This window comes from Saccopteryx leptura, chromosome 1, assembly GCF_036850995.1.
Source record: "Saccopteryx leptura isolate mSacLep1 chromosome 1, mSacLep1_pri_phased_curated, whole genome shotgun sequence".
Lineage (NCBI taxonomy): Eukaryota > Metazoa > Chordata > Mammalia > Chiroptera > Emballonuridae > Saccopteryx > Saccopteryx leptura.
Window position 1 is genome coordinate 266201962 of NC_089503.1, and position 25500 is coordinate 266227461.

The 25500-nt window shown below is 41.0% G+C and overlaps 1 protein-coding gene across 2 annotated transcripts; it reads right to left on the reverse strand.

The window, feature by feature from the left end:
• Positions 1-20440: 20440 nt before the first annotated feature.
• On the reverse strand, positions 20441-24909 carry NEFL (neurofilament light chain). 2 transcript variants are annotated; one of them, XM_066351920.1, is made up of 4 exons: positions 23735-24909; positions 22549-22673; positions 21865-22145; positions 20441-21255 (listed from the first exon to the last, which is right to left on the reverse strand). In XM_066351920.1, the coding sequence occupies exons 1-4, from the start codon at positions 24779-24781 to the stop codon at positions 21116-21118; spliced, it is 1593 nt and encodes a 530-aa protein (XP_066208017.1). In that variant the 5' UTR covers positions 24782-24909; the 3' UTR covers positions 20441-21115. The 2 variants fall into 2 exon arrangements, with proteins under 2 accessions (XP_066208017.1, XP_066208008.1); XM_066351911.1 differs by having other exon boundaries at positions 21832-22145; positions 23735-24908.
• Between the last annotated feature and the right edge of the window lie 591 nt (positions 24910-25500).

A 25500-nucleotide genomic window follows, 5' to 3' on the forward strand; every position in this document is an offset into this window, starting at 1 on the left:
TGATAGCCTTGCTGGATAGAGAAGTCTTGGCCGTAGGCTCTTATTTTTCATTACTTTGAATATTTCTTGCAATTCCCTTTTGGCCTCTAATGTTTCTGTTGAGAAGTCAGATGTCATTCTTATGGGGGCTCCTCTGTAGGTAATTGTCTGCTTTTCTCTTGCAGCTTTTAGTATTCTTTATCACTTTATTTTGGTATTATAATGTGTCTTGGTGTATGCCTCTTTGGGTTCATCCTTAATGGAACTCTCTGTGCTTCTTGAAGTTGTATGACTTTTTGCTTTATCAATTTAGGGAAGTTTTCAGCTATGATTTCTTCAATTAGGTTCTCTATCTTTTGTTCTTTCTCTTCTCCTTCAGGAACCCCTATGATGTGGATATTGTTTGTCTTCATGTTGTTACAGAGCTCTCTTAGGGTTTCCTCAGACTTTTTGAGCCTCTTTTCTTTTTGCTGTTCTGCTTTTGTGCTTTCATTTATCTTGTCCTCTAAATTGCTGATTCAATCCTCAGCTTCCTTCCTGCCTTTAATTGCTTCTAGTGTGGTCTTCATTTCTGATATTGTATTTGTCATTTTTAGCTCGGTTTTTTTTTATGGTTTCAATGTCTTTTTTGATACTTGCTATCTCTTTATTTAGGTGCTCATTATGTTCATCCATTGTTGCTCTAAGATCTTTGAGCATCCTAACAATCATTATTTTAGACTCTGCATCGGTAATTTGGTGATTTCCATCTCATTCAGATCTTTTTCTGAGGTTTCTCTTGTTGATTCATTTGGGTTACATTTCTCTGCCTTCCCATTTTGTCTGTGTATAGACTTCTCCTTTGTATGTGTTGTCTGTGTAACTAGCTGAATCTAGTGTTGGTGTTGTCTGCCCCCAGTTTCCAGTTGTGTTTTCCCTAGAACTTCTTGGGTTGGCATCAACTGCTATTTGTAAATTGTTGTGGGCTATTTGGTCACTGTTCTTTTTGCTGTTTGTATCAGCATTTCCTATATCTTAACTGGGTCAAGTGTGAGGAGCCCTTCCTTAAAATATCACTCTAATAAGGGTTCTTCTGTTCTGAACTGATGCTCTCCATATCTGGCCTCTGGGTGTACCCTCCCTGGACCTCTTGGCCGAAGCCTGGTGCAGACCAATGAAGATCACTGCCTATGACTGGCTCTTATCTATCTTTTTGAAGCAACACCAATCCAGATCCTGTGGCTGCCTCTGCTTAACCCAGTTGTTGTTGTTAATATCAACTGCACTCTTAGGCTGGCTTTTATCTAACTTTTGCCCAGAGGATATTCATTTACATGTTCTGGTTCCCCTGAGATCTGCTTTCTGCCATCTTTTATTGGTGGCTACTTGTTGGGCTCAATACTGTTATTCAGGGGTTGAGTAAGGTATTGGATGTGCTTGCCCCTTAGCCTCAGGTGTCATTCTATCCAGACTCCTTTTTTCTTTTCTTTTCTTTTATTTAATATTTTTCTTCTTTCTCAGCCCTCAGAAGGGTGTGGACACAGGAGTCCAATGGGTGCAGCCTCTGTGTTCCTGAGGTGTGGTCTGTCTGCAGGCCCACCACCAGTGCTGCCATCACCTCGGGCATTGGGGCAAGGGCGCTGCCGGCACCAGCCTGCTGCTGCTGCAGCTTCCACCTCACCCTCATGGGCAGGACTGCATTCTTGCAGCCAGCTGCAAGCCTCAGCTGGTTCCCCAGCCTCTGCCTTGCCCTTGCTGGTGGGACTGCAGTCAGAACCATCCTTGCACACCCATCCCGCAGCTGCGGGCTGGACTGCATTTGCGTGGCCCATTTTTGGCTGACCCCTGCAGGTGGGACTGCGTTTGTGCACCTGGTTACAACTGCTGTGGGGCCCCTGCTTTGCCCCCCCCCCGTGGATGGGACCATGCTTTCATGTCCTGCCGCAGTGCTCACCCTCCAGTAAGCACTCAGCAATGTGGAGGTGGCGATGTAGCTCAGACCTCAGCACTGAATACTGTATCCCTGATAGGCTCCCTAATTCTAAGCTACTCTTTGTTCTGACTATAGCAGGAGAGCTTCCGTTTGGCTGGTGACCTGTTTCCCTTTGCAGGTATTGCTGATTCCAGGAAAAATATTCACTTTATATTTGGGGAGTCTCTCAGCCCAGGGGTTAGGGTGGCTGTCCCTCAAATTATTTCTCCCTGTGCCTCCTAGATTACACTCTCTTCCTGCTACTCTGGTCTTTGCAGCCCTCCCCATCTCCCAGAGTCCCAGATAAGTGGTTGTGAAAGAGGTGTTCTTCATGGTTCCTTTAAGATGAATCCTGGGTCTGAGAAATCTGTCTCTTTGTTGCAAACAGTATCCTGGCTCATTTCGCAGCTAAATACTGTCCATATGCCTCTTCTAGGCTCTGGGATTGCAGGCTGGGAATTCAGTCCTGGGGCCCAGGACCCTCCCATCTCCGAGAAATCCACCACCACCACGGGAGTCCCTCCAGGCCACTGCTTGCTCCTGGGAGCTGGGCAGCCCTCTCCACATTTCCGCTTTTCCTACCAGTCTCAGTGTGGCTTTTTCAGTGATCTTTGGTTATAGATTCCTCTTGGTTTAGCCCAAAGTTGGTTTTTCCAGATGATTGTTTCTAAAATTAAGTTGTTATCCACTTTGATTCTGGGAGGTGAAAGTTGGAACATCTGCCTACTCCATCACCATCTTGCCGCACCCACAAATATTAAACTTTGTCAATCTAGCAAAATTTATTAAAATGACATAAACACAAGGTACTTTTTTGGATGTTGTGAAAAAAAACAAATATATTTGTTTGGTTGTTTGTTCAACTTTTACCCCTTTCTCAAAATGATTTAAAATCATTTTTGACAAGAAGATATGCAAGAAGGAGAAAGACGAAGTAAAATAAAGAACAGAAGGGGAAAAGAAAGTAACAGGTGAAAACCAGTTAAATGCCAACAAAACTAGAAAATTTTGACCAGAGAGAAAAATAAGACCATGAGAACCAGCATTCTGAAACTTGATGATCCTTGAAAATAAATTTTAAATATATTTCTGTTTATAAAATCTAGTGCCTGCCTTCCAACAGCTTAAAATTAAGCAATGGGATTAAGATGTAGACACAAATAATCAAAAGGATTAAAGTAAAGTTGGAGCATCCTAAGTAACTACAAGGAAACAGTAAATATACCCCTTGAATGGTACAGGGACTGCATCATGAAAATTCCAATAATTGTCTAAGAACTCACAAGCCGATGTCACAGCACACATGTCAGAGCACACCTGCTCCACAAGGAATGATTTCTGCAGTGAGACCCCTAAGGTAAAAAATGCCCAAGGAGCTGGGGGCAAATGGTGCATGTTTCATGTCTTTATTCTTGCTTCATTTTGCAACTCCTATTACTGCTGATGCTTAGGATGCTTCTGCCTGATCTCAGTCTCAAGTCTCCTAAATTGTGATATCTCCCATATCCCCAATTCTGATGTCTCCCATCTCCCCAATTCTGATGTCTCCCTCTCCTCAATTCTGATGTTTTCTGTCTCTCACCTAGTAGTGCCAGCATGGGTAGATATACGGCTTAGGGACAAGAGAGGCACAGAGCTTCTATCACATCAACCATTACATCAGTGCAGTGGTGGTGTCTACTTGCTGAGCTAACTTGCTGAGCTAGCTAGCACATACCCAAAAAGTAGTCTTTCAAGCTGCTGACCTAGAAATGCCTGGGAACTAAGGCTAAGTCAGCTAGTCTAAATATACTTGGGAGCTAGTACTAGGGTATGCAGCCCAGAGAGTCAAAGGAGTTGGTGCTGCTTACAGTTTCTTATGAGAATCAGAACTCACATCCTGGTCTTCACTATTAGAGTGTCCATAACATGCTTATGAAAATAAGCTCTGACTCCACGAGGATGCCTCCCAGCATGAACAGCAAAGGAGACGGTGGGCCATACCAGTTAAGGGCATGGACTTTAGAGCTGGATTGTGAAGTTTAAATATCAGCCCAGCCACAAACAACCTGTGTGACATTGATCAAGTTACCCAACATAATTCCTCATCTGTACAATGAGAATGATAATCATACTGGACTGATAACATTGTTGTAAGAGAGGAATTAATGAGTTAATACACATAATGCACTTAGGTCAGTGAGTGCCTGGGACAGCACTAGAATTTTCATGTGGTGAAAATAAAAAGGAACCAAATTAACTGCTTGTCAACTTAATATTAAGAAAGAAACATGACATTAATTTTAATAATTTCCTTTATGTGGTAGATGTTTTTAGTAAACATAATAGCTACATGCATGCTTCCCATTTGGCCATTTACCCTGAGTTTATAAAAGATTTTCAGGATCTATGGGACACAGCAAAAGCAGTCCTGAGAAGGAAGTTCATAGCATTACAGGCATGCCTTAAGAAGCAAAAAAATGTTCAAATAGACAATCTAAGTGTACATCTAAAAGAGCAGGAAAAACACAAGTAAAGGCCAGATCAAGTGAAAGGGAGGAAATAATAAAAATCTAGGTGGAAATAAATAGCAGAGAGAGTAAAGAAAAAATAAAAATAAAGAAGATCAATAAAAACCAAGAGTTGGTTCTTTGAAAACACAAACATGATTGACAGACCTTTAACCATATTCATCAAGGAAAAAAGAGAGAGGACCCAAATAAATAGAACTGGACATGAAAGATCATAAGTAACAACTGACATCACAAAAATGCAAAGGATTGTAAGAAAATACTATAGAGAACTATATGACAAGAAACTGGACAACCTGAGTGAAATGGATAAATTCCTAGATATATATAATCTTTCAAAACTAAATCTTGAAGAATCAGAAAACCTGAGGAGACCAATTGCAGCCAATGAAATTGAAGCAGTAATCAACTCCCAGCAAACAGAAGTCCTGGACCCGATGGCTTCATAAGCCAATTTTACCAAACACTGAAAAAAACTGACATTTATTCTTCTCAAACTATTATAATACATTCAAGAGGGAAGACTTCCAACCTCTTTTTATAAAGCAAACATTATCCTGATTCCAAAACCAGATAAAAACACTGCAATATCCTGATGAACATAGATGCTAAAATTCTCAACAAACTGGATCCAGCTACACATTAAAAAGATCATACTCCTGTTGCCTTATGGTGGCATAGTGGATAAAGCATCAACCTGGAATGCTGAGGTAGCCAATTCAAAACTTTGGGCTTGCCTAGTCAAGGCACTTATGATAATCAATCAATGAACAACTAAAGTGAAGCAACTATGAGTTTATATTTCTCACTCCACCCCACCTCTCTCCTCTCTCTATAAAATTAATGAATAAAAACTTTTTAAAAATCATACACTACAATCAAGTGGGATTTATTTCAGGGATACAAGGTTAGTACAATATTTGCAAATTAATAAGTATAATACATCACATAAAAAAATGAAGGATAAAAATTACATGATCAATCAATAGATGTAGAAAAACCATTTGATAAAATCCAACACCTATTTATGATTAAAACTCTCTGTAAAGACGTAAGAGAAACGGTGCCGTGAGGAGCATTCTCGATACCTCTCCCCAAAATTTCAACAAGTTCTACAACCAGTGACAAAGAAATCTATCCTTGGAGCATCTGAAAGTCTCACAGACTGAACATGAAGGTATGATCAAGTGAGAAATTGACTAAATATATAATCAACCCTGTAGGAAATAAGACAGAGAACAGAACACTCCACCTTCCTCACTAACCTGAGCAAAGGCTGCTTTCACTTGGAACTGAGAGGGGTGGTGCTGGGAATGCAGAGGGAACTGGGCTGAGGCACAGACAGCCAAGCAGAGGAAAGAATGTGCCCGTGGCAATTCAGCCCACGTGAGCTAACGCCAGCGCTAAACCCGGCAAAGGCTGGGGAGTGGTGGCCTCCATCACCCCTGATATCCTGGTCAGTGAGTGCAGATAGTGTGCAAGAGGTTCCTCCTAGAGCCCCAGGAGTGGGCGCCCATGTTCCTGGACAGAGGGGCAGGGTCAGAGGCCTCTGCGTGGGCTGGAACCAGAATCTCGGGGTGGTCCCTGCTCCCCCAGTAGCGCACGAGGAGTGCGCAAAAGTAAACTTCCCTACACTCAAACTTCTCCGGGCAGGCCGGGCACCTCCACCAGGTTAACAAAGCACATTCCTGGGAAAGAAAAAATGCGAGAGCACTAGGGGGAAGGGCTCATAAGCAGCTTGCAGTCTGTCTCTGGAGCAGATCTGCGGATCCAGTCGCTGAATCCAGTCTGCTCACCCCCCAACTGACTTACGCAGCTCTAATAGACAAGGTCTCTCTCAGATCAACAATCTAAGATAAGAGACGTGATATTTTTTAGTGCCTCTTGCTATGCTTGTAGGGGCGAAGGCAACTTCTGGTCAGCTGATACAGGGTGAAAAACACATTCCTACGGAAGAAACCTCAGAGAACACTGCAGAAGTTAGACAGCATAGGCTGTAGGCTTTTTAACAAGGAAGAAGCCTGCAGGAAACAATCCCACAAAGCTAAGGCAAATTTAACTAGATATACCTGAGGAACTGAACAGAAGTCAACACCCACCCCCACCTGCTAAAGCTGGTGGCTCTTATTGGCAAAGCTTTCATTCTCTGGGCTGTACGTTAAAAAGAGGGACTTGGCAGCTTTTAAGACCTCCTGTTCTGCATAGGGCATCTTCTTCCCAGCCAAAACAGGCTACAAAGTGCAAAAAGACTGGGGAGAGTGGTCCCACAGAGTGCTGAAGCATACTGGACACACCTGGAGGGTCATAGAAAGGTACCTTGAGAGCAATTGGCTCCCAGCCATGCCTGATTACACTGGCAGCTCTGACTGACAGAGCCTTACCCAGAGCCTGGCGCTGAGTAAGGATAGAGTGGGGATTTGCCAGCATTTTGAGCCTCTTACTTTCCAGGCAGTGGCAGCAGCAACCTCATAGCTGGATCATCAGGCTGCTAATTCAGGGAGGAGAGACTAGGAGAGAGGCTCAGAGAAAACAGACTCTCCCATTGTTAAAGCATGCAAATGCTAACGAGCCCTGACTATCAACGAGACTAAGGCCCTAGTACATGACATAGCCATAGAGACACATCAACTGCAAATCTCTACCTAAGTGTGACACAGGGGCAGAGCCTGGGGTACAGAGCTACTAACCAGAAAGAGGGAGAGGAAAGAAAAAGGAAAAAGATAACCTCTAAAAATCAAGAAAAATCTACAGACTTTATAACTTTTTCCACTTTTTTTTGTTTCCTTCATCTTCTTGTCTTTATTTTTTTTTCTTCCACCTGGGTCCTTTTATTCTCTGCTAGTTCTATTCTTTTCTCTTCATCTTGTACTACATTACCTATAAGTGTTACATTTCCCTTTTTTTTTTTCATTTCTTCTTCCTTTCTATCTATGAGGGTCACACTCCAAAACCCTTAACTACCTTTTCCTTTTTTTTTTCTATTTTTTTCTTCTTTTTTCCCTTTTTTTTCCCCTCTCTCTTAGTTTCTTCTTTCTCCTTTACTTTTCCTGTCATTCAATCCTCACTCACAAACAAATTATTTTATTTGGGACCCAAATTTTTTCTTTATGGAATTTTGGGTGCTTTTTACTTCACATTTTAACTCATTAGCATTCCCCCCAACCCCAGCTCTCCATTCTATCTAGTTTGTTCTACTAAATATAATAACACTTTTTTCTTTTTCTTGTTTCTCTCTTATCCCTTTCATTATATCTCTCAGTCGACCATCATTTACAAACAAATCATTTTATTCTTGATACAAATTTTTTCATTTTTTGCATTTTGTGGGTCCCTACCTCCTTTTTGTCCCTTTATCACTTCTCCCCAACTCAGACCCTCCATTATAGGTAGTTTTTGTTCCATTTATCACACTATAATTCACGGTTTTTCATGGTATTTTCTCAAAAAGGAAGAAAAAAAGGAAAAAAAATAATAAAATTTTTTTTATTTTATTTTTTTTACTTTTTATTCTTTATTAATTCTCATTAGTGTTATTTACAAAACCACCCTCAGATACCATTAAGAAAAAGGAAATTGAATATCATGGATACAAAAGACAGAGATGTAGCACAGATAGATGAGGAAAAAAATATGGGAAAAAATTTAATAGATTGGAAACCTTGGAGTTAAATGACAGAAAATTTAAAATAGAAATCCTAAAAATACTCAAAGATATACAAGAAAACACAGAAAGGCAATTTAGGAAGTTCAAAAAACAACTCAATGGGCCCTGGCCAGTTGGCTCAGTGGTAGAGTGTCAGCCTGGAGTGCAGGAGTCCTGGGTTCGATTCCCGGCCAGGGCACATAGGAGAAGCACCCATCTTCTTCTCCACTCCTCCCCCTCTCCTTCCTCTCTGTCTCTCTCTTCCCCTCCCGCAGCCGAGGCTCCATTGGAGCAAAAGATGGCCCGGGCACTGGGGATGGCTCCTTGGCCTCTGTCCCAGGCGCTAGAGTGGCTCTGGTCACGACAGAGTGACGCCCCGGATGAGCAGAGCATCGCCCCCTGGTGGGCGTGCCGGGTGGATCCCGGTCAGGTGCATGCGGGAGTCTGTCTGACTGCCTCCCCGTTTCCAGCTTCAGAAAAAAAATAAAAATAAAAAAATAAATATCAACTCAATAAACACAAAGAATATATTACCAAGGAAATGAAAACTATGAAAACAAATCAAACAAAAATGAAAAATTCAATTCATGAACTGTAAAAGGACATAACAAGCTGAGCTAATAGAACAGGCCAGATAGAACATAGGATTAGTGACATAGAAGACAAGCAACTTGAGGCACAACAGAGAGAAGAAGAGAGAGACTCAAAAATTTTAAAAAATGAGAAAGCCCTATAGGAATTGTCTGACTCCACCAAAAAGAATAACATAAGAATAGTAGGTATATCAGAAGGAGAAGAGAGAGAAAATGGAATGGAGAACATATTCAAACAAATAATAGATGAGACCTTCCCAAGCCTGTGGAAAAAACTAAAGCCTCAAATTCAAGAAGCAAACAGAACACTGAGTTATCTTAACCCCAACAAACCTACTCCAAGGCACATCATAATGAAATAGGCACAAACCAATGACAAAGAAAAAATTCTCAAGGCAGCCAGGGAAAAGAAGAATACAACATTTAAAGGAAGGCCTATTAGATTATCATCGGCTTTCTCAGCAGAAACTCTACAAGCTAGAAGAGAGTGGACCCCAATATTTAAAGTCCTGAAAGAGAGGAACTTTCAGCCAAGAATACTATACACATCAAAGCTATCCTTCAAATACGAAGGAGAAATAAAAACATTCACAGATACAGAAAAGATGAGGGAATTTATCATCAGAAAACCTCCACTTCAGGAAATACTAAAGGAGGTTTTCCAATCAGATACAAAGAACAAAACCAAACCAAACCACAAATAAAAGCTCCACCAAGAACACAATAAAACCAAAGTTCAACTGTGACAACAAAAACAAAAAAAAGGGGGGGGAGAGGACAGAGATTAACAGTAGCAAAGGACAATGAGTGAAGAAGCAGTGATAAACTAGTGTACTACAATGAACATGGTAGGTACCCTTTTCATTACTTAATGGTAACTACCCCTGAAAAAAAACACCACAAAAGCACATGAATTAAAGAAGGTAGTAACAGAGGAAAGAAGTATGGGTTACAACCAAACTAAAACAAGTGATAGAAAAACAAAAGAGAAGAATCAAACAAAATACATAACTAACAGAAAGCAATTTATAAAGTGGCAATAGGGAACCTTCAAGTGTCAATAATTATACTAAATGTAAATGGATTAAACTCACCAATAAAAAGGCACAGAGTAGCAAAATGAATTTAAAAAGAAAATCCAACTGTATGCTGCCTACAAGAAACACATCTAAGCAACAAGGGTAAAAACAAATTCAAAGTGAAAGGCTGGAAAACAATACTCCAAGCAAATAACATCCAAAAAAAAAGCAGGTGTAGCAATACTCATATCTAATAATGCTGAATACAAGACAGCAAAAGTAATCAGAGACAAAAATGGTCATTTGATAATGATTAAGGGGACACTGAATCAAGAAGACATAATTCTTTTTTTATTTTTTTTTATTTTTCTGAAGTTGGAAAAGGTGAGGCAGTCAGACAGACTCCTGCATGCGCCCGACCGGGATCGACCCGGCATGCCCACCAGGAGGCAATGCTCTGCCTATCTGGGGCATCGCTCTGTTGCAACCAGAGCCATTCTAGTGCCTGAGGCAGAGGCCATGGAGCCATCCTTAGTGCCCGGGCCAACTTTGCTCCAATGGAGCCTTGGCTGTGAGAGGGAAAGAAAGAGACAGATTGGAAGGAGAGGGGGAGGGGTGGAGAAGCAGATGCGCATTTCTCCTGTGTGCCCTGGTGGGGAATCGAACCCAGGACTCCTGCATGCCAGGCTGATGCTCTACCACTGAGCCAACCAGCCAGGGCCACAATTCTTAATATGTATGCACCAAACCAAGGAGCACCAAAATATATAAGAAAGCTACTGAATGAACTAAAAACAAAAACTGACAAAAATACAAACATACTTGGAGACCTTAATATATCGCTGATGGCTCTAGATCATTCATTCCAACAGAAATTTAATAAAGAAATATTGGCCTTAAACAAAACACTAGAGCAATTGGATATGATAGACATCTACAGGACATTTCATCCCAAAGCAACAGAGTATACATTTTTCTCTAGTGTACATGGAACATTCTCAAGAATTCACCATATGTTGGGCCACAAAAATAACATCAGCAAATTCAGAAAAATTGATATGGTACCAAGCATATTTTCTGATCATAAAGCCTTAAAACTAGAATTCAACTGCAAAAAAGAGTAGAAAAAACCCACAAAAATGTGGAAACTAAACAACATAATTTTAAAAAATGAGTGGGTCAAAGAAGAAATAAGTGCAGAGATCAAAAGATATATACAGACAAATGAAAATGACAATATGACATATCAGAATCTCTGGGATATAGCAAAAGCAGTAATAAAAGGGAAGTTCATATCACTTCAGGTCTATATGAACAAACAAGAGAGAGCCCAAGTAAACCACTTGAATTCACACCTTAAAGAACTAGAAAAAGAAGAACAAAGAAGACCCAAAACCAGTCGAAGAAAGAAAATAATAAAAATCAGAGCAGAAATAAATAAAATAGAGAATAGAAAAACTATAGAAAAAAATTAATAAAACAAGGAGCTCGTTTTTTGAAAAGATCAACAAAATTGACAAACCCTTGGCAAGACTGTCCAAGGAAAAAAGAGAAAGGACTCATATAAACAAAATCCAAAATGAAAGAGGAGAAATCACCACAGACATCATAGATATACAAAGACTTATTGTAGAATACTATGAAAAACAATATGCCACCAAATTCAACAATCTAGAAGAAATGGATAAATTCCTAGAACAATACAACCTTCCTAGACTGAGTCATGAAGAAGTAGAAATCCTAAACAGACTAATTAGCAGGGAGGAAATGAAAAAACTATTAAAAACCTCCCCAAAAATAAAGGTCCAGGCCCAGATGGTTATACTAGTGAATTCTATCAAACATTCAAAGAAGACTTGGTTCCTATTCTACTCAAAGTCTTCCAAAAAATTGAAGAAGAAGCAATACTTCTAAACACATTTTATGAGGCCAACATAACCCTCATACCAAAACCGGGCAAGGACAGCACAGAAAAAGAAAACTACAGACCAATATCTCTAATGAATACAGATGCTAAAATACTAAATAAAATACTAACAAATCGAATACAACAACATATTAAAAAGATAATACATCATGATCAAGTGGGATTCATCCCAGAATCTCAAGGATGGTTCAACATATGGAAAACGATTAACGTAATACACCAGATCAATAAAACAAAGAACAAAAACCACATGATCTTATCAATAGATGCAGAAAAGGCATTTGATAAAATAAAACACAACTTTATGTTTAAAACACTCAACAAAATTGGAGTAAAAGGAAAATATTTCAACATGATAAAGGCCATATATAATAAATCATCAGCTAACATCATATTAAATGGCATAAAACTGAGGACTTTCCCCCTTAAATCAGGAAAAAGACAGGGTTGTCCACTCTCTCCATTCTTATTTAACGTGGTGCTAGAAGTTCTAGCCCGAGCAATCAGACAAGATAAAGAAATAAAAGGCATCCATATCAGAAAAGAAGAAGTAAAGGTTTCATTTTTTGCAGATGATATGATTCTATACATCAAAAACCCCAAAGACTCTACAAAACATTACTAGAAACAATATACCAATACAGTAAGGTTGCAGGATACAAAATTAATATACAAAAGTTCATAGCCTTTCTATATGCCAACAACAAAACATTAGAAAACAAACACACAAAAAAATAATCCCCTTCACTATTCCAACAAAAAAATAAAATAACTAGGAATAAACATAACAAAGAATGTAAAAAGGCCCTGGCCGGTTGGCTCAGCGGTAGAGCGTCGGCCTGGCATGCGGGGGACCCGGGTTCAATTCCCGGCCAGGGCACATAGGAGAAGCACCCATTTGCTTCTCCACCCCCCCCCTCCTTCCTCTCTGTCTCTCTCTTCCCCTCCCACAGCCAAGGCTCCATTGGAGCAAGGATGGCCCGGGCACTGGGGATGGCTCCTTGGCCTCTGCCCCAGGCGCTAGAGTGGCTCTGGTTGCAGCAGAGCGACGCCCCAGAGGGGCAGAGCATCGCCCCCTGGTGGGCAGAGCGTCGCCCCTGGTGGGCGTGCCGGGTGGATCCCGGTCGGGCGCATGCGGGAGTCTGTTTGACTGTCTCTCCCCGTTTTCAGCTTCAGAGAAAAAAAAAAAAAGAATGTAAAGGACCTATATAACAAAAACTACAAAGCCTTGTTAAGGGAAATCAAAAAAGATACAATGAAATGGAAAATTATTCCTTGTTCTTGGATAGGAAGAATAAATATAATCAAAATGACCATATTATCCAAAGCAATATAATGCAATTCTCATCAAAATTCCAATGACATTTTTTAAAGAAATGGAACAAAAATTCATCAGATTTGTATGGAACTATAAAAAACCCAGAATAGCCCTGGCCTGTTGGCTCAGTGGTAGAACGTCAGCCTGGCGTGCAGGAGACTCAGGTTCAATTCCTGGCCAGGGCACACAGGAGAAGCGCCCATCTGCTTCTCCACCCCTCCCCCTTTCCTTCCACTTTGTCTCTCTCTTTCCCGTCCCGCAGCCAAGGCTTCATTGGAGCAAAGTTGGCCCGGGCGCTGAAGATGGCTCTGTGGCCTCTGCCTCAGGCATTAGAATTGCCCCAGTTGCAGTGGAGCAATGCCCCAGATGGGCAGAGCATCGCCCCTGGTGGGTATGTTGGGTGGATCCCGGCCTGGAGCATGTGGGAGACTGTCTGACTGCCTCCCTGTTTCCAACTTCAGAAAAATACAAAAACAAACAAACAAACAAAAACCCCCGAATAGCCAAAGCAATCCTAAGGGGCAAAAAAAACGAAGCTGGGGGCATTACAACACCTAACTTCAAATTATATTATAAAGCCACGACAATCAAAACAGCATGGTATTGGCAGAAAAATAGACACTCAGACCAATGGAACAGAATAGAAAGTCCAGAAATAAAACCACATATATATGGTCAAATAATTTTCGATAAAGGCCAAACAACACACACATGAGAAAAGAAAGCCTCTTCAACAAATGGTGCTGGAAAAACTGGAAAGCCACATGCAAAAGAATGAAACTCGACTACAGTTTGTCCCCTTGTACTAAAATTAATTCAGAATGGATCAAAGACCTAAATATAAGACCTAAAACAATAAAGTACATAGAAGAAAACATAGGTACTGAACTCATGGACCTTGGTTTTAAAGAGCATTTTATGAATTTGACTCCAAAGGCAAGAGAAGTGAAGGCAAAGATAAATGAATGGGACTACATCAGACTAAGAAGTTTTTGCTCAGCAAGAGAAACTGACAACAAAATAAACAGACAGCCAACTAAATAGGAACTGATATTTTCAAACAACAGCTCAGATAAGGGCCTAATATCCAAAATATACAAAGAACTCATAAAACTCAACAACAAACAAACCCACAATCCAATAAAAAAATGGGAAGAGGACATGAACAGACACTTCTCCCAGAAAGAAATACAAATGGCCAATAGATATATGAAAAGATGCTCATCTTCATTAGTTATTAGAGAAATGCAAATCAAAACTACAATGAGATGCCACCTCACACTTGTTAGATTAGCTATTATCAACAAGACAGGTAATAGCAAATGCTGGAGAGACTGTGGAGAAAAAGGAACCTTCATTCACTGTTGGTGGGAATGTAAAGTAGTACAACCATTATGGAAGAAAGTATAGTTGTTCCTCAAAAAACTGAAAATCGAACTATCATATGACCTAGTAATCCCTCGCAGGGGTCCCCAAACTTTTTACACAAGGGGCCAGTTCACTGTCTCTCAGACGGTTGGAGGGCCACCACATACAGTGCTCCTCTGACTGACCACCAATGAAAGAGGTGCCCCTTCTGGAAGTGCGGAGGGGTGCCGGATAAATGGCCTCTGGGGGCCACATGCAGCCCGCGGGCTGTAGTTTGGGGATGCCTGCTAGTGGGTATATACCCCTAAAACTCAGAGACATTGATATGTAAACACACATGTAACCCCATGTTCATTGCAGCATTATTCACAGTGGCCAAGATATGGAAACAACCAAAAAGCCCTTCAATAGATGACTCGATAAAGAAGATGTGACACATATACACTATGGAATACTATTCAGCCATAAGAAATGATGACATCAAATCATTTACAACAAAATGGATCAATCTTGATAACATTATACCATGTGAAATAAGTAAATCAGAAAAAACTAAGAACTACATGATTCCATACACAGGTGGGACATAAAAATGAGACTAAGAGACATGGACAAGAGTGTGGTAGTTACCGGAGGTGGGGGAGGAGAGGGCAGTAGAGGGGGAGGGGGGGAGAGGAGAGGCACAAAGAAAATCTGATAGAATGTGACGGAGTACAATCTGACTTTCGGTGATGGATATGCAACATAATTGCATGACAAGATAACCTGGAGATGTTTTCTTTGAATGTATGTACCCTGATTTGATATCACCCCATTAAAATTAATAAAATTTATAAAAAAAACTCTCTGTAAAGTGGGAATAGAGGGACCATACCTCAGCATAATAAAAGCCATATATGACAAACTAACATCATACTCAATGGGCAAACACTACAAGTGTTTCTTTTAAGATCAGAAAAAAGGGTGTCCCCTTTCACCACTCTTATTCAACATAGTACTGGATGTCCTAGCCATGGAAAGCAGACAAGAAGAAGAAATAAAAAGCATCTAATTAGAAAAGAGGAAATGAAAATGTCATCATTTGCTGATGACACAATATTGTACATAGAAGACCCTAAAGTCTCCACAAAAAAAACTAGTAGACCTAATAAATAAATTTGGCAAAGTATCAGGACACAAAATTAATATTTCAAAATCAGTGGCATTTTTATGCATCAATAATGAACTATCAGAAAGAGAAATTAAGGAAACATCCCATTTACTACTACAAAAAAACAAGAAAGAAAAAATAATAAAATACCTAGGAATAAATTTAACCAAGGAGTTAAAAGACTTATACTCAGAAAATTAGAGGACATTGAAAAAAAAAAATTGAGTTAACATCATTAAAATGTCCTTACTATCAAAGCAATCTATAGATTCAATGGAATTCCTGTCAAGATACCAATGGTATATTTCACAGAACTAGAAAAAATATTTCAAAATTTTATATGGAGCCACAAAAGACCTCGAAAAGAGCCACAGCAATCTTGAGAAAGAAGAACAGAGTTGGAGGAATCGCACTACCTGATATCAAACTACAAAACAGTCCATATTAATCAAAACAGCGTGGCACTGGCATAAAACTAGACATATAGATCAATGGAACAGAATAAAGAGCACAGAAATAAACCCACATTTTTATCGTCAATGAATATTTGGCAAATGAGGCAAGAACATACAATGAGGTAAAGACAGTCTATTCAATAAATAGTGTTGGAGAAATTGGACATATATGTGCAAAAAAATGAAACTAGACCAACTTCTTAAACCATACATAAGAATAAACTCAAAATGAAATAAAGATTTAAATGTAAAACTCAAAACCATAAAAATCCTAGGAAAAAACATAAGCAGTAAAATCTCGAACATTTTTTGTAGCAATATTATTTCTCATATGTCTCCTTGAGCAAGGGAAACAAAAGAAGAAATAAACAAATTGAACTATATCAAACTAAAGACTTTTTGCACAGCAAAGGAAACCATCAACAAAATGAAAAGGGAACCCACTGAATGGGAGAACATATTCAATGATACATCTAATAACAGGTTAATATCCAAAATATAAGGTCTACCGGAAAGTTTTGTCTGTTTCTATCACTACAAGTTTCGACACGTAAGCACATGTTTATTTGGCACATGTGTGCCTCTCTATTTTTATCACTTAATGTATACATACTGAAGTAGCAAATTAACTAAAACAAAGTTGATTCACGTTAGTCTTATGTGTGAAGCCGTAGTGTACCCATGGCTAGTGATAACGTTCATTTACGCCACTGTAATTTTTACAAGTTTCAACAAGGAAGAAATGCTACAGAAGTATATTTGTCGCATCCACCATATTCCCTGGACTTAGCACCCTCCAACTATCACTTGTTTTGGCCTTACTAAATTTTTTGAAGGGCAAAAAATTAAAAAATGAAGAAGATATCAAACAAGCACTGGTTCAATTTTTCACATCAAAAGATAAAACATTTTTCAAAAATGGGATATACAAATTGCCCTCACACTGGCAAGAAATCATTAATAATAATGGCAATTATATTATTTAATAAAGTTTATTGACGGTAAGAAAAATGTGTATTTTGTTTTATTCCAAAAATGGACAGAACTTTCCGGTAGACCTTATATATAAAGAACTTATAAAACTCAACACTGGGAAGACAAACAATCAAAAAAGAAATGAACAAAGGACCTGAATAGAACTTTTCCAGAAAAGACATACGGATGGCCAATAACATATGAAAAATGCTAAACATCATTAATCATTAGAGAGACACAAATAAAACCCACAGTGAGGTATCACCTCACACCTATCAGAATGGCTATCATCAATAAATCAACAATCAAGTGCTGGCGAGGATGTGGAGAAAAGAGAACCCTCGTGCACTGCTGGTGGGAATACAGGACCATTACAGCCACGGTGGAAAACATTATGGCATTTCTTCAAAACGTTAAAAATGGGCCTGACCTGTGGTGGCACAGTGGATAAAGCATTGACCTGGAACGCTGAGGTCACTGGTTCAAAACCCTGGGCTTGCCTGGTCAAGGCACATATGGGAGTTGATGCTTCCTGCTCCTCTCTCTCTCTCTCTCTCTCTCTCTCTCACTCTCCTCTCTAAAATGAATAAATAAATTTTTTTAAAAAATTAAAAATGGATCTGCCTTTTGACCGAGCTATCCCACTTCTGAGAATATATCCTAAGAATTTTAAAACACTCTTTTGAAAGAGTATATGCATCTCTATGTTCATTGAAGTGTTATTTACAATATCCAAGATTTGAAAACAGCCCAAGTGTTCATCAGTAGATGAGTGGATAAAAAAGCTGTGGTACACAGTGGAATACTACTCAGCCTTAAAAAATGAAGGAAATCTTACCTTTTGCATTGGCATTGATGGACCTGGGGATTAATATGCTAAGTGAAATAAGGTAGTCAGAAAAAAACAAATACCATATGATCTCACTTATATGTGGAATCTAATGAACACAATAAACTGATGAACAAAATAGAAAAAGAACATGGACACACGGAACAGATAGACAGCTCTTAGAGGGAAAGGGGACAAGAGGACTAGATGAAAAAGCTTAAATGATTAGCCAAAAAGCATATATACATGATATAGGTACAGACAACAGGGTAGCAATAGCCAGAAGGAAAGGGGGGTTGGAATCAGGCAGTGGAAAGCAATGAGGGGAAAAATGGGGACAGAAGGTTGCTTGGGGTAGAAGGTGAAGAATGTGGCGTGTGCATGATGTTATATTGAATTGTATACTTGAAACCTATATATGCTTTGGTAAACCATGGCACCACAATAAATTCCAAATAAAAACAAACAAAAAAGATTTTCTAGAAATTTTGAATTATGTGTCTAGAAAGTATCTGAGACATCAAGTGCTGAACACTTTATGTAGCTAACTGGAGGTTGAGGCTAGAGTGGGGATGTCAAGGCCAGTGTGGTGGGGGTGGGGATGGCCAGCAGTCCATAACAAACAATGCTAGAATCCAGCATAGACACTCAATTCTTTGTTCTCTGCTCTTTCCACAAGGTGTTGACTAGACTGAGACTGATTATAGACTACTCCTGGTTTTCTAGTCATCTCAAAGGCATTTCAATCTATCAACAATTTTTAATTCAATCAATATTTAATGTGCTCTCCTATGGTAGGAGCTGGTTTACATGCTAGAGGTTGAATGGTGAGCAAGAGGAAGATAACACAAAGCAGGGGATGTTGACATCTATCAAATGATCATTACGAGAGATGCTGATTGCAGTTGTGTGAAAGTTTACAAAGTCTACATGATCTTAAGGATATATGTAATAGAGGCATTTGGCCCAGTCAGGGAAGGCTTCCCCAAGGGAACGACAACTAAGCCTAAATATTGGCAAGGTTGAGGGAAGGAAAGAAAGGCCGATGCTCCAGACAGATGAATTAGCAAAACCTTGTGGCAGGTGGGAGAGCAGAAAGCCTGAATTCAGGAGCTCAGAAAGTAAAGGAAACAGATACACAAAGGAGGAGGTCAGAGAATTAGTTCAGGGTCAAGGTTATACAGGCCTTGAAAATCACCTTAAAAAATATGGTTTTTATATAATAATAAATAGAAAACTATTGTAAGGCATAATGATCAAATTTTTCTTTTCAAAAGATCCGACTGCTCTGTGCTGAGTGACGGAGGCCAGGCTCAGACACTGGGAGGACCCTTAGGGTGGCGCTGTGTAAATGGGGCAACAAACAGATTCAGGACATGCAGACAGTGAAACCAATAGGACTCTGATAAATTAGACTAGAAGAACTGGAGGAGAGAAAATGGAGGGCATGATGTCATGCCCAGGCTCTGGTATGAAGAATCAGATGACTGGGGACAGGTGTCATTAACTGGGATATTGAAAGAGAACTAGAGTTCAGGAGGGAGCAGAAGGGACTTGGCCAAGGTACCAAGTCTGAGAAAAGTTATTTAAAGACTGCAAATGCATTTAGTTTAAGTTTTTCAGGATTTTATTATGGCACACAGGATAGAGTATGGTACAGTGTTCTTACTTCAAATAGTTCTCAAACCCATCAGCTGTTTCTGGTTAAAGTCACTTCTTTACATGTAACTTGTATCTCTCTGAGATCTACCATGTGCAGCATCCCATGTTTAATGAACATAAGTGTGAAAAGCATGGTTTCTGAGGTGACTTCTAGTCTTTACAGAAGCCGATGTACTGAGACTCTTCATAGGTTCAAATCCATAGCATCACACAGATAAAGCAGTATTTTACCTATTTACGTGGTGACACACATTTAACTAGAAATAGGTCATTGGGAAAGGATCAGATAACTTTAAATGGAGACCACATTACTTTCATCTTAAATTTGTGACTTTTAAAAGTTGTCTAAAGAACAAATATTAAGCAAAATTATCTCACAAAGCAATTATGTAAGAACAGAAGCAGAACAGCAGATAATAATTTCATTGCCTTTCCACATCAAGTGCAAGTGCAGAAGCTTTCATAACTTTATAGTGGACAGAGAGAACAAATGTGTGCATTTGATGCGATGTCCAACAGTTAGAACTATCAATGAAATCCAAGTATTTCCCAATAGGCATGCAGAGCAATAACATACAGAATCTCCTCCCCCCTTAGTGACTCATAACAATTTCATTATCTGTATTCATAGTTTTTAAAAGGTTTAAAATAGGTGGCATTAAATGTGTTTTACTTGAGGCAACAGAATTAAGTTAATAACACACCGAGTTATAAGTTCAGGATTGCAGGCAACATGTTTGCAATGACAAATAACTTGTTTCTCTCCATCCAAAGTTATACATTGATAAAAAAAATTATTCCTTTTGATTATATCATTTTCTTGGGTTTCAATTTCTGCCCATGATATCTAGACTATATATTTTAATGTGGTTATAGTGATGGATGGGCAGTACTAATGTTCTATTCGAATTGCATTTTTCACTATGTAGTAGTGTTTAAGTTACTTGTTTACCATAAAGAGTATATTGATCACATAATTTCAAAAATGTCTCCAAGAATATCATTCCCTACCTTATGTAGCACAGTTTATGGGTGCAGAATAGTTTGTTATTTTTTTTAAAAAAAAAAGACCCCCAAAGACTCCTATTTATGCAAGTTTTACCAGTAAAATTTTTGAAGGGAGACTCCGATTTCATGAATGGTAATAACCTAACTATATTCCTCAGAATTACCAATTAAAGGACAAAATAACACATTGTAAGTATTAAAATTGTGACTTGAAAATTGGAGATCAATTGTCCACTTGTATATGACTTATATTAATGCCTTCTTGAAGATAGTATAATTAAGTCAAAAACCAGAGCAAAAAATGTCATTCAGTGTAACTTTATTTACTATTTATTGCACATACTTCAAGATCTTTAATTTCTAACCACCAAGGGTTCAAAAGACTACTTTTCCCATGAAGCTTAACATTAACATTAGTGAATTCATGTATTCGTGTGTTTTTTATTGTAAACATCTGAATTATTCACATTGTCATAGATCCTGAACTCATAAGCGTGGACCATGCACAGGCTGGCAGCAAGCCAGGAAGCCACTCTGCAAGCAAACGGGTACTCTGCATAAGGAGAAAAGTCATAGCACAACATTTAATGTCCAACCTGAGTCATCTCAGAATTTTACATATATTGACTTCTTAATTTCTATAGTATCTTGAACTCAACTGCTTGGTTGGTGATGGGGGTGACCTGGTTTGGGAGGGTTATTCCTGAAATAATTAAGGGAAGGGGGGCTCAATCTTTCTTCTTGGTTGCTTGTTCCTCCCCAGCACCTTTGTCTTTTTTCTCATCGTCCTCAGCTTCTTTGGTGTCTTCTTCTTCTTCACCATCACCTCCCTCTTCCTCCTTTGCATCCTCAGATTCTTCCTTGGCAGCTTTAACATAAAAAATATATATATACAAACTCCAAATCCAGGGTAAGTCTAGTCAAATATTTCTGCTTAGGTTTTGGGGGAAATTACAAATGTCAGAATGCTTCCCAAACACCTCTTGGCTCTACTTCCCAAGATACATGCAGCTGACAACATGGGCCAGGAATACTTTGCCCCTGAGCATGTGGTTAAATAGAATGAGATTACTTCCAGGTACTGGAGGCTCTACTCCTGTCCAGGACCTTGGTTTCTTTTATTATATGCTTGGTATTTATTTATTTTCTTTAGGACACCAAACTGCTGTGGTCACTGAATATATTTTGAAGTGTTTAGTAAGAATGAAGATAACTGGAGGAGGAGATTTTTAAATGTTACTTTCCAAAATCACCAAGCTAAACAGAGATGCTAGGAGGACAGCCAATTTTGGAAATCAGGGGCTCATCAGGATAAATGTATAATTTAACATTCTAAACTCAAATATGAATGGATAAGCAAGGCCTCATTACCTAATCCATCTCCTAACAAATACCCATGCTCAGTCTGCACTTGAAATTGTAGGGGCTTGGGTTTTTGTCATACCTTCTTCCTCTTCTGCTCCCTCCTCTTCCTCACCTTCTTCCTTCTCCTCCTCTTCAGCTTCTCCTTCAGAAGCGGGTTCATCCTTTGCTTCCTCGGCTTTCACAGCCTCGATGGTCTCCTCCACCTCGATCTGCTCCTCCTGGACATGGCTGGTGTAGTATGAAGGGAAGGAGCGTGCTGACATCAAGTAGGAGCTGCTCTGTAAACCACCATAGGCAGATCGGCCGAAGACCTGGGAGCTTTGGGAGTAGCCACTGGCTATGCTTCCCACGCTGGTGAAACTGAGCCGGGTCTCCTCACCTTCCAACAGTTTCCTAGGGAGGCAGGGGCAGAGTAGTTTAACAAACATGAACACAGGAAGTGTGCTAAATGACTTGCTCTGAGCCCACCACTCATCACCCTCCCCTAAGGCCACCCTTAAAGATACATGGAAGCAAGAAGGCATGGGTATTATCAAAACCTAATGACTAGAGATGTTCTGACAGAGACTAGAACAAAAACACCACCACAAATTTTCAAGAACTTTCCAAATAGAACTAATTAGGTTCAAAATGTAATGGGAAGCTAAGAATAGGGTTCATTCTTCCATGCTTGTCAAAATACCTTCTTGAAAAAAAGCCAAAAAGCAAACAATTATTTCAAAGGACTATTCTGGAAAGTTTCTGATTCAACATCAATGAAATCTGATTTCCTTCCTGAGGCTGCATGAGTGTTCACCTGTAAGCTGCGATCTCAATGTCCAAAGCCATCTTCACATTCAGGAGGTCTTGGTATTCTTTCAGATACCTCGCCATTTCGTTCTTTGTAGTTCTCAATTCATTTTCTAATTTGTTGATTGTGTCCTGTTGGAAGACAGACAGGTAAAGAAACCCAAGCATATCTCCCCACTGCTATCATTTTACTGTAGTATAGTTACAAAGGCCCGAGTTTAATTAAATTCAAGTGCACACCTTAGGAAAAATCCTCCCCCAAGTCAACTGCCTTTTCTCTTTAATCTTTCCTTCCTGCCTAAAAGTAGTAGTAATAATAATAATAATAATAATAATAATGCAGTTTCATAAGTCATGAGATGAAGACAAAAAACAATTTTTTAAATGATGGGAAAAAATATTATTATTTGGTGAAAAAAAATCTTTTTTGTTTCCTGTAAGTCTGAAGTTAGTCATAAAATGCCTGCAAGGAACTGAGCTGATTTTTGTTTAACTTTGTTTCTCATTGATAGGTTAATTTTTATCCAAGTCACGGGTAAGAAATAAATTTCTTTATAGAAAAAAGGTTGATAGAAAAATTTTTATTTAAAATACTTTCTATGTAGCTACATGATCATTTTTCTCCTCCCCAGAAGATGGAGACCCTTATAAAAGAAATACCTTACTGTGAATATTACCGCCTACAATTTTGAGTATTCCTGTCTACCTGCTAAGGGAAAGGAGTGGTTGGTAAAACTAATCAGAAAGGATGCTGGTCACAGGTATCCTTCAGAACTAAGGAGAGCTCCTCGCTGTCTTCATTAGTCAGATGGTTCAACCCACGCTGCAGAGAAACTCGCGGTTAATGCAGGATAACAGAGAGGCAGGAGACAACGCCCAGATGCCACCCCCACCCCCTCTCCCGCCCCATCAAACATTCTGCAGGGCTGGGCAGCTTTATTGTAGAACATAGATGCCACTACACCAAGCACAAGCTCCCAGACTCAAGTCGCGACCCCACTCCGGTCCTCAAGTGCCCCACCCCTCCCAACAGTCCACAGAACCAAATCTTACCCTCTAATAGCTGCATGCAGAGGCCCCATCTTCAGTCTCCATTTTCTGGGCGCGCCCTCAAACCCCCTCCTTTCCTCGATTCTACTGCCCCTCCGCCCCTCACCCCTCCTCCCCTCCCCGTGTTCTGCTTGTGGTCATACCTGCATAGCACTAATGTCGGCGTTCTGCTTATCCTCCAGCTCCTGCAGCTGCTTCTCCAGCGCTTCGTTCATGCCCCGGCACGCTTCGATCTCCAGGGTCTTGGCCTTGAGTAGGCGGCGGCTCTCGGACACCTCGTCCTTGGCGGCGCGCACCGCGTCGGTGTTCTTGGCCGCGCTCTCGGTCAGCACGGTGAAGCGACTCTTGAACCATTCTTCGGCGTTCTGCATGTTCTTGGCAGCCAGCTTCTCGTACTGGGCGCGGATGTCCTTGAGCGCGGCGGAGAGGTCGGGCTTGGAGGACACGTCCATCTCCACGGAGATCTGCGCGTACTGGATCTGCGCCTGCAGCTCGGCGATCTCCTCTTCGTGCACCTTCTTCAGAAAGGCGATCTCGTCCATCAGGCTGTCGATGCGCTTCTCCAGCTCAGCGCGGGCGAGAGCCGCCTCGTCCGCACCTTTGCGCGATTCCATCAGCCGGCCCTCGGCGTCCTCGCGGCTCAGCACCTCTTCCTCGTAGCGCGCCTGTAAGTTGCGCAGGGTCTCCTCCAGCCCCTCTCGCTCGCCCTGCAAAGCCTGTTTTTCGTTGGTGGCGTCTTCCGCCGCCAGACGCAGGTCGCGGATCTCCTGCTCGTACAGCGCCCGGAAGCGCGACGGCTCCGAGTGCTTCTGACGCAGCACCAGCAGCTCGGCTTCTAGGACCTTGTTCTGCTGCTCCAGGTCGTGCACGCGCTCGATAAAGCTAGCGAAGCGGTCGTTGAGGTCCTGCAGCTGAGCCTTCTCCTGGGTGCGGATCGATTTGAGGTCGTTGCTGATAGCGGCTACCTGGCTCAGGTCGAGGTTCTCGAGACTGGGCATCAAGGAGCCGGAGCTGGACGAGTAGCTGCGGCGCACCGACAGCGAGGAGGAGACGGGCGCCGAGTAGCTGGAGTAAGCGGAGCGCGCGGAGCCGTAGCCGCTGCGCACGCTGGAGATATGCACCCGGGGCGTCTCCACATAGCGCCGCTTGTAGGAGGTCGAGTAGTACGGCTCGTAACTGAAGGAACTCATGGTGGCGGCCGGTGCCCCTCTGGCTGGCGGCGGAGCAGGGGGCCTACGGAGAAAGAAGAATGGGGGAGAGAGAGGGAGAGGGAAGGATGGATGGCTGTGTGCGGCTCGGCGCAGTCCTGTCACCCCTATTTATACTCGGGGAGGATTCTGACGCAGCCTGCAATCCAGCGCCGCTCGCGCGCCGGTGGGGGCAGCGCTGCTGCAGCCGCGGCGGATTCTGCGCAAAGGGAAGGTGGGGGCGAGCCGCTGGCCTTCAGGGCGCGGCGGCTCTGGTCCCTTCCGCTCTCCTCTGAGCCCCATGTTTTCTCTGAGATTTCATACTTCCTAATTCATTTCTTTCCCCTTCCCCTACCCCCTCCTACTTAATCCTTTGACCTCGTATCCCCTGGGTTCTAATGTGTCCCCAATAACAAGCTCTCACTTCCTCCTGACACCTTCGTTTCACAGTTCTCGGTACCACGGAGGCACCCTCTCCCGCTAACTCGCCCCTTCCTTACTCGGGGCCTCCGTCATCACACCCCTGGGTGTTTATGGCTGCAAGGAAGGGTCCTGCATATATACAAGTGACGGTCGAAGGCCGCAAATCGGCGGCAAGTGTGGAGGCAAGTTTTCTGTTTCGTTATAGCTGTTTCTGGCACTTTTTTTAATACGTCTCCCTTTCTCCGGTTTTCCCCCTCTCTAAAGCGCTTCTTATACACACAAGAAACTGCGGCACTGCA

Coding starts and splice junctions, on each gene's coding strand:
- NEFL (XM_066351911.1), bottom strand. CDS start 24,781: ATGAGTTCCTTCAGTTACGAGCCGTACTACTCGACCTCCTACAAGCGG. Junction 22,674..23,734: donor CCGACATTAGTGCTATGCAG/GTATGACCACAA, acceptor GTCTTCCAACAG/GACACAATCAACAAATTAGA. Junction 21,256..21,831: donor GGGAGCAGAAGAGGAAGAAG/GTATGACAAAAA, acceptor TTTATGTTAAAG/CTGCCAAGGAAGAATCTGAG.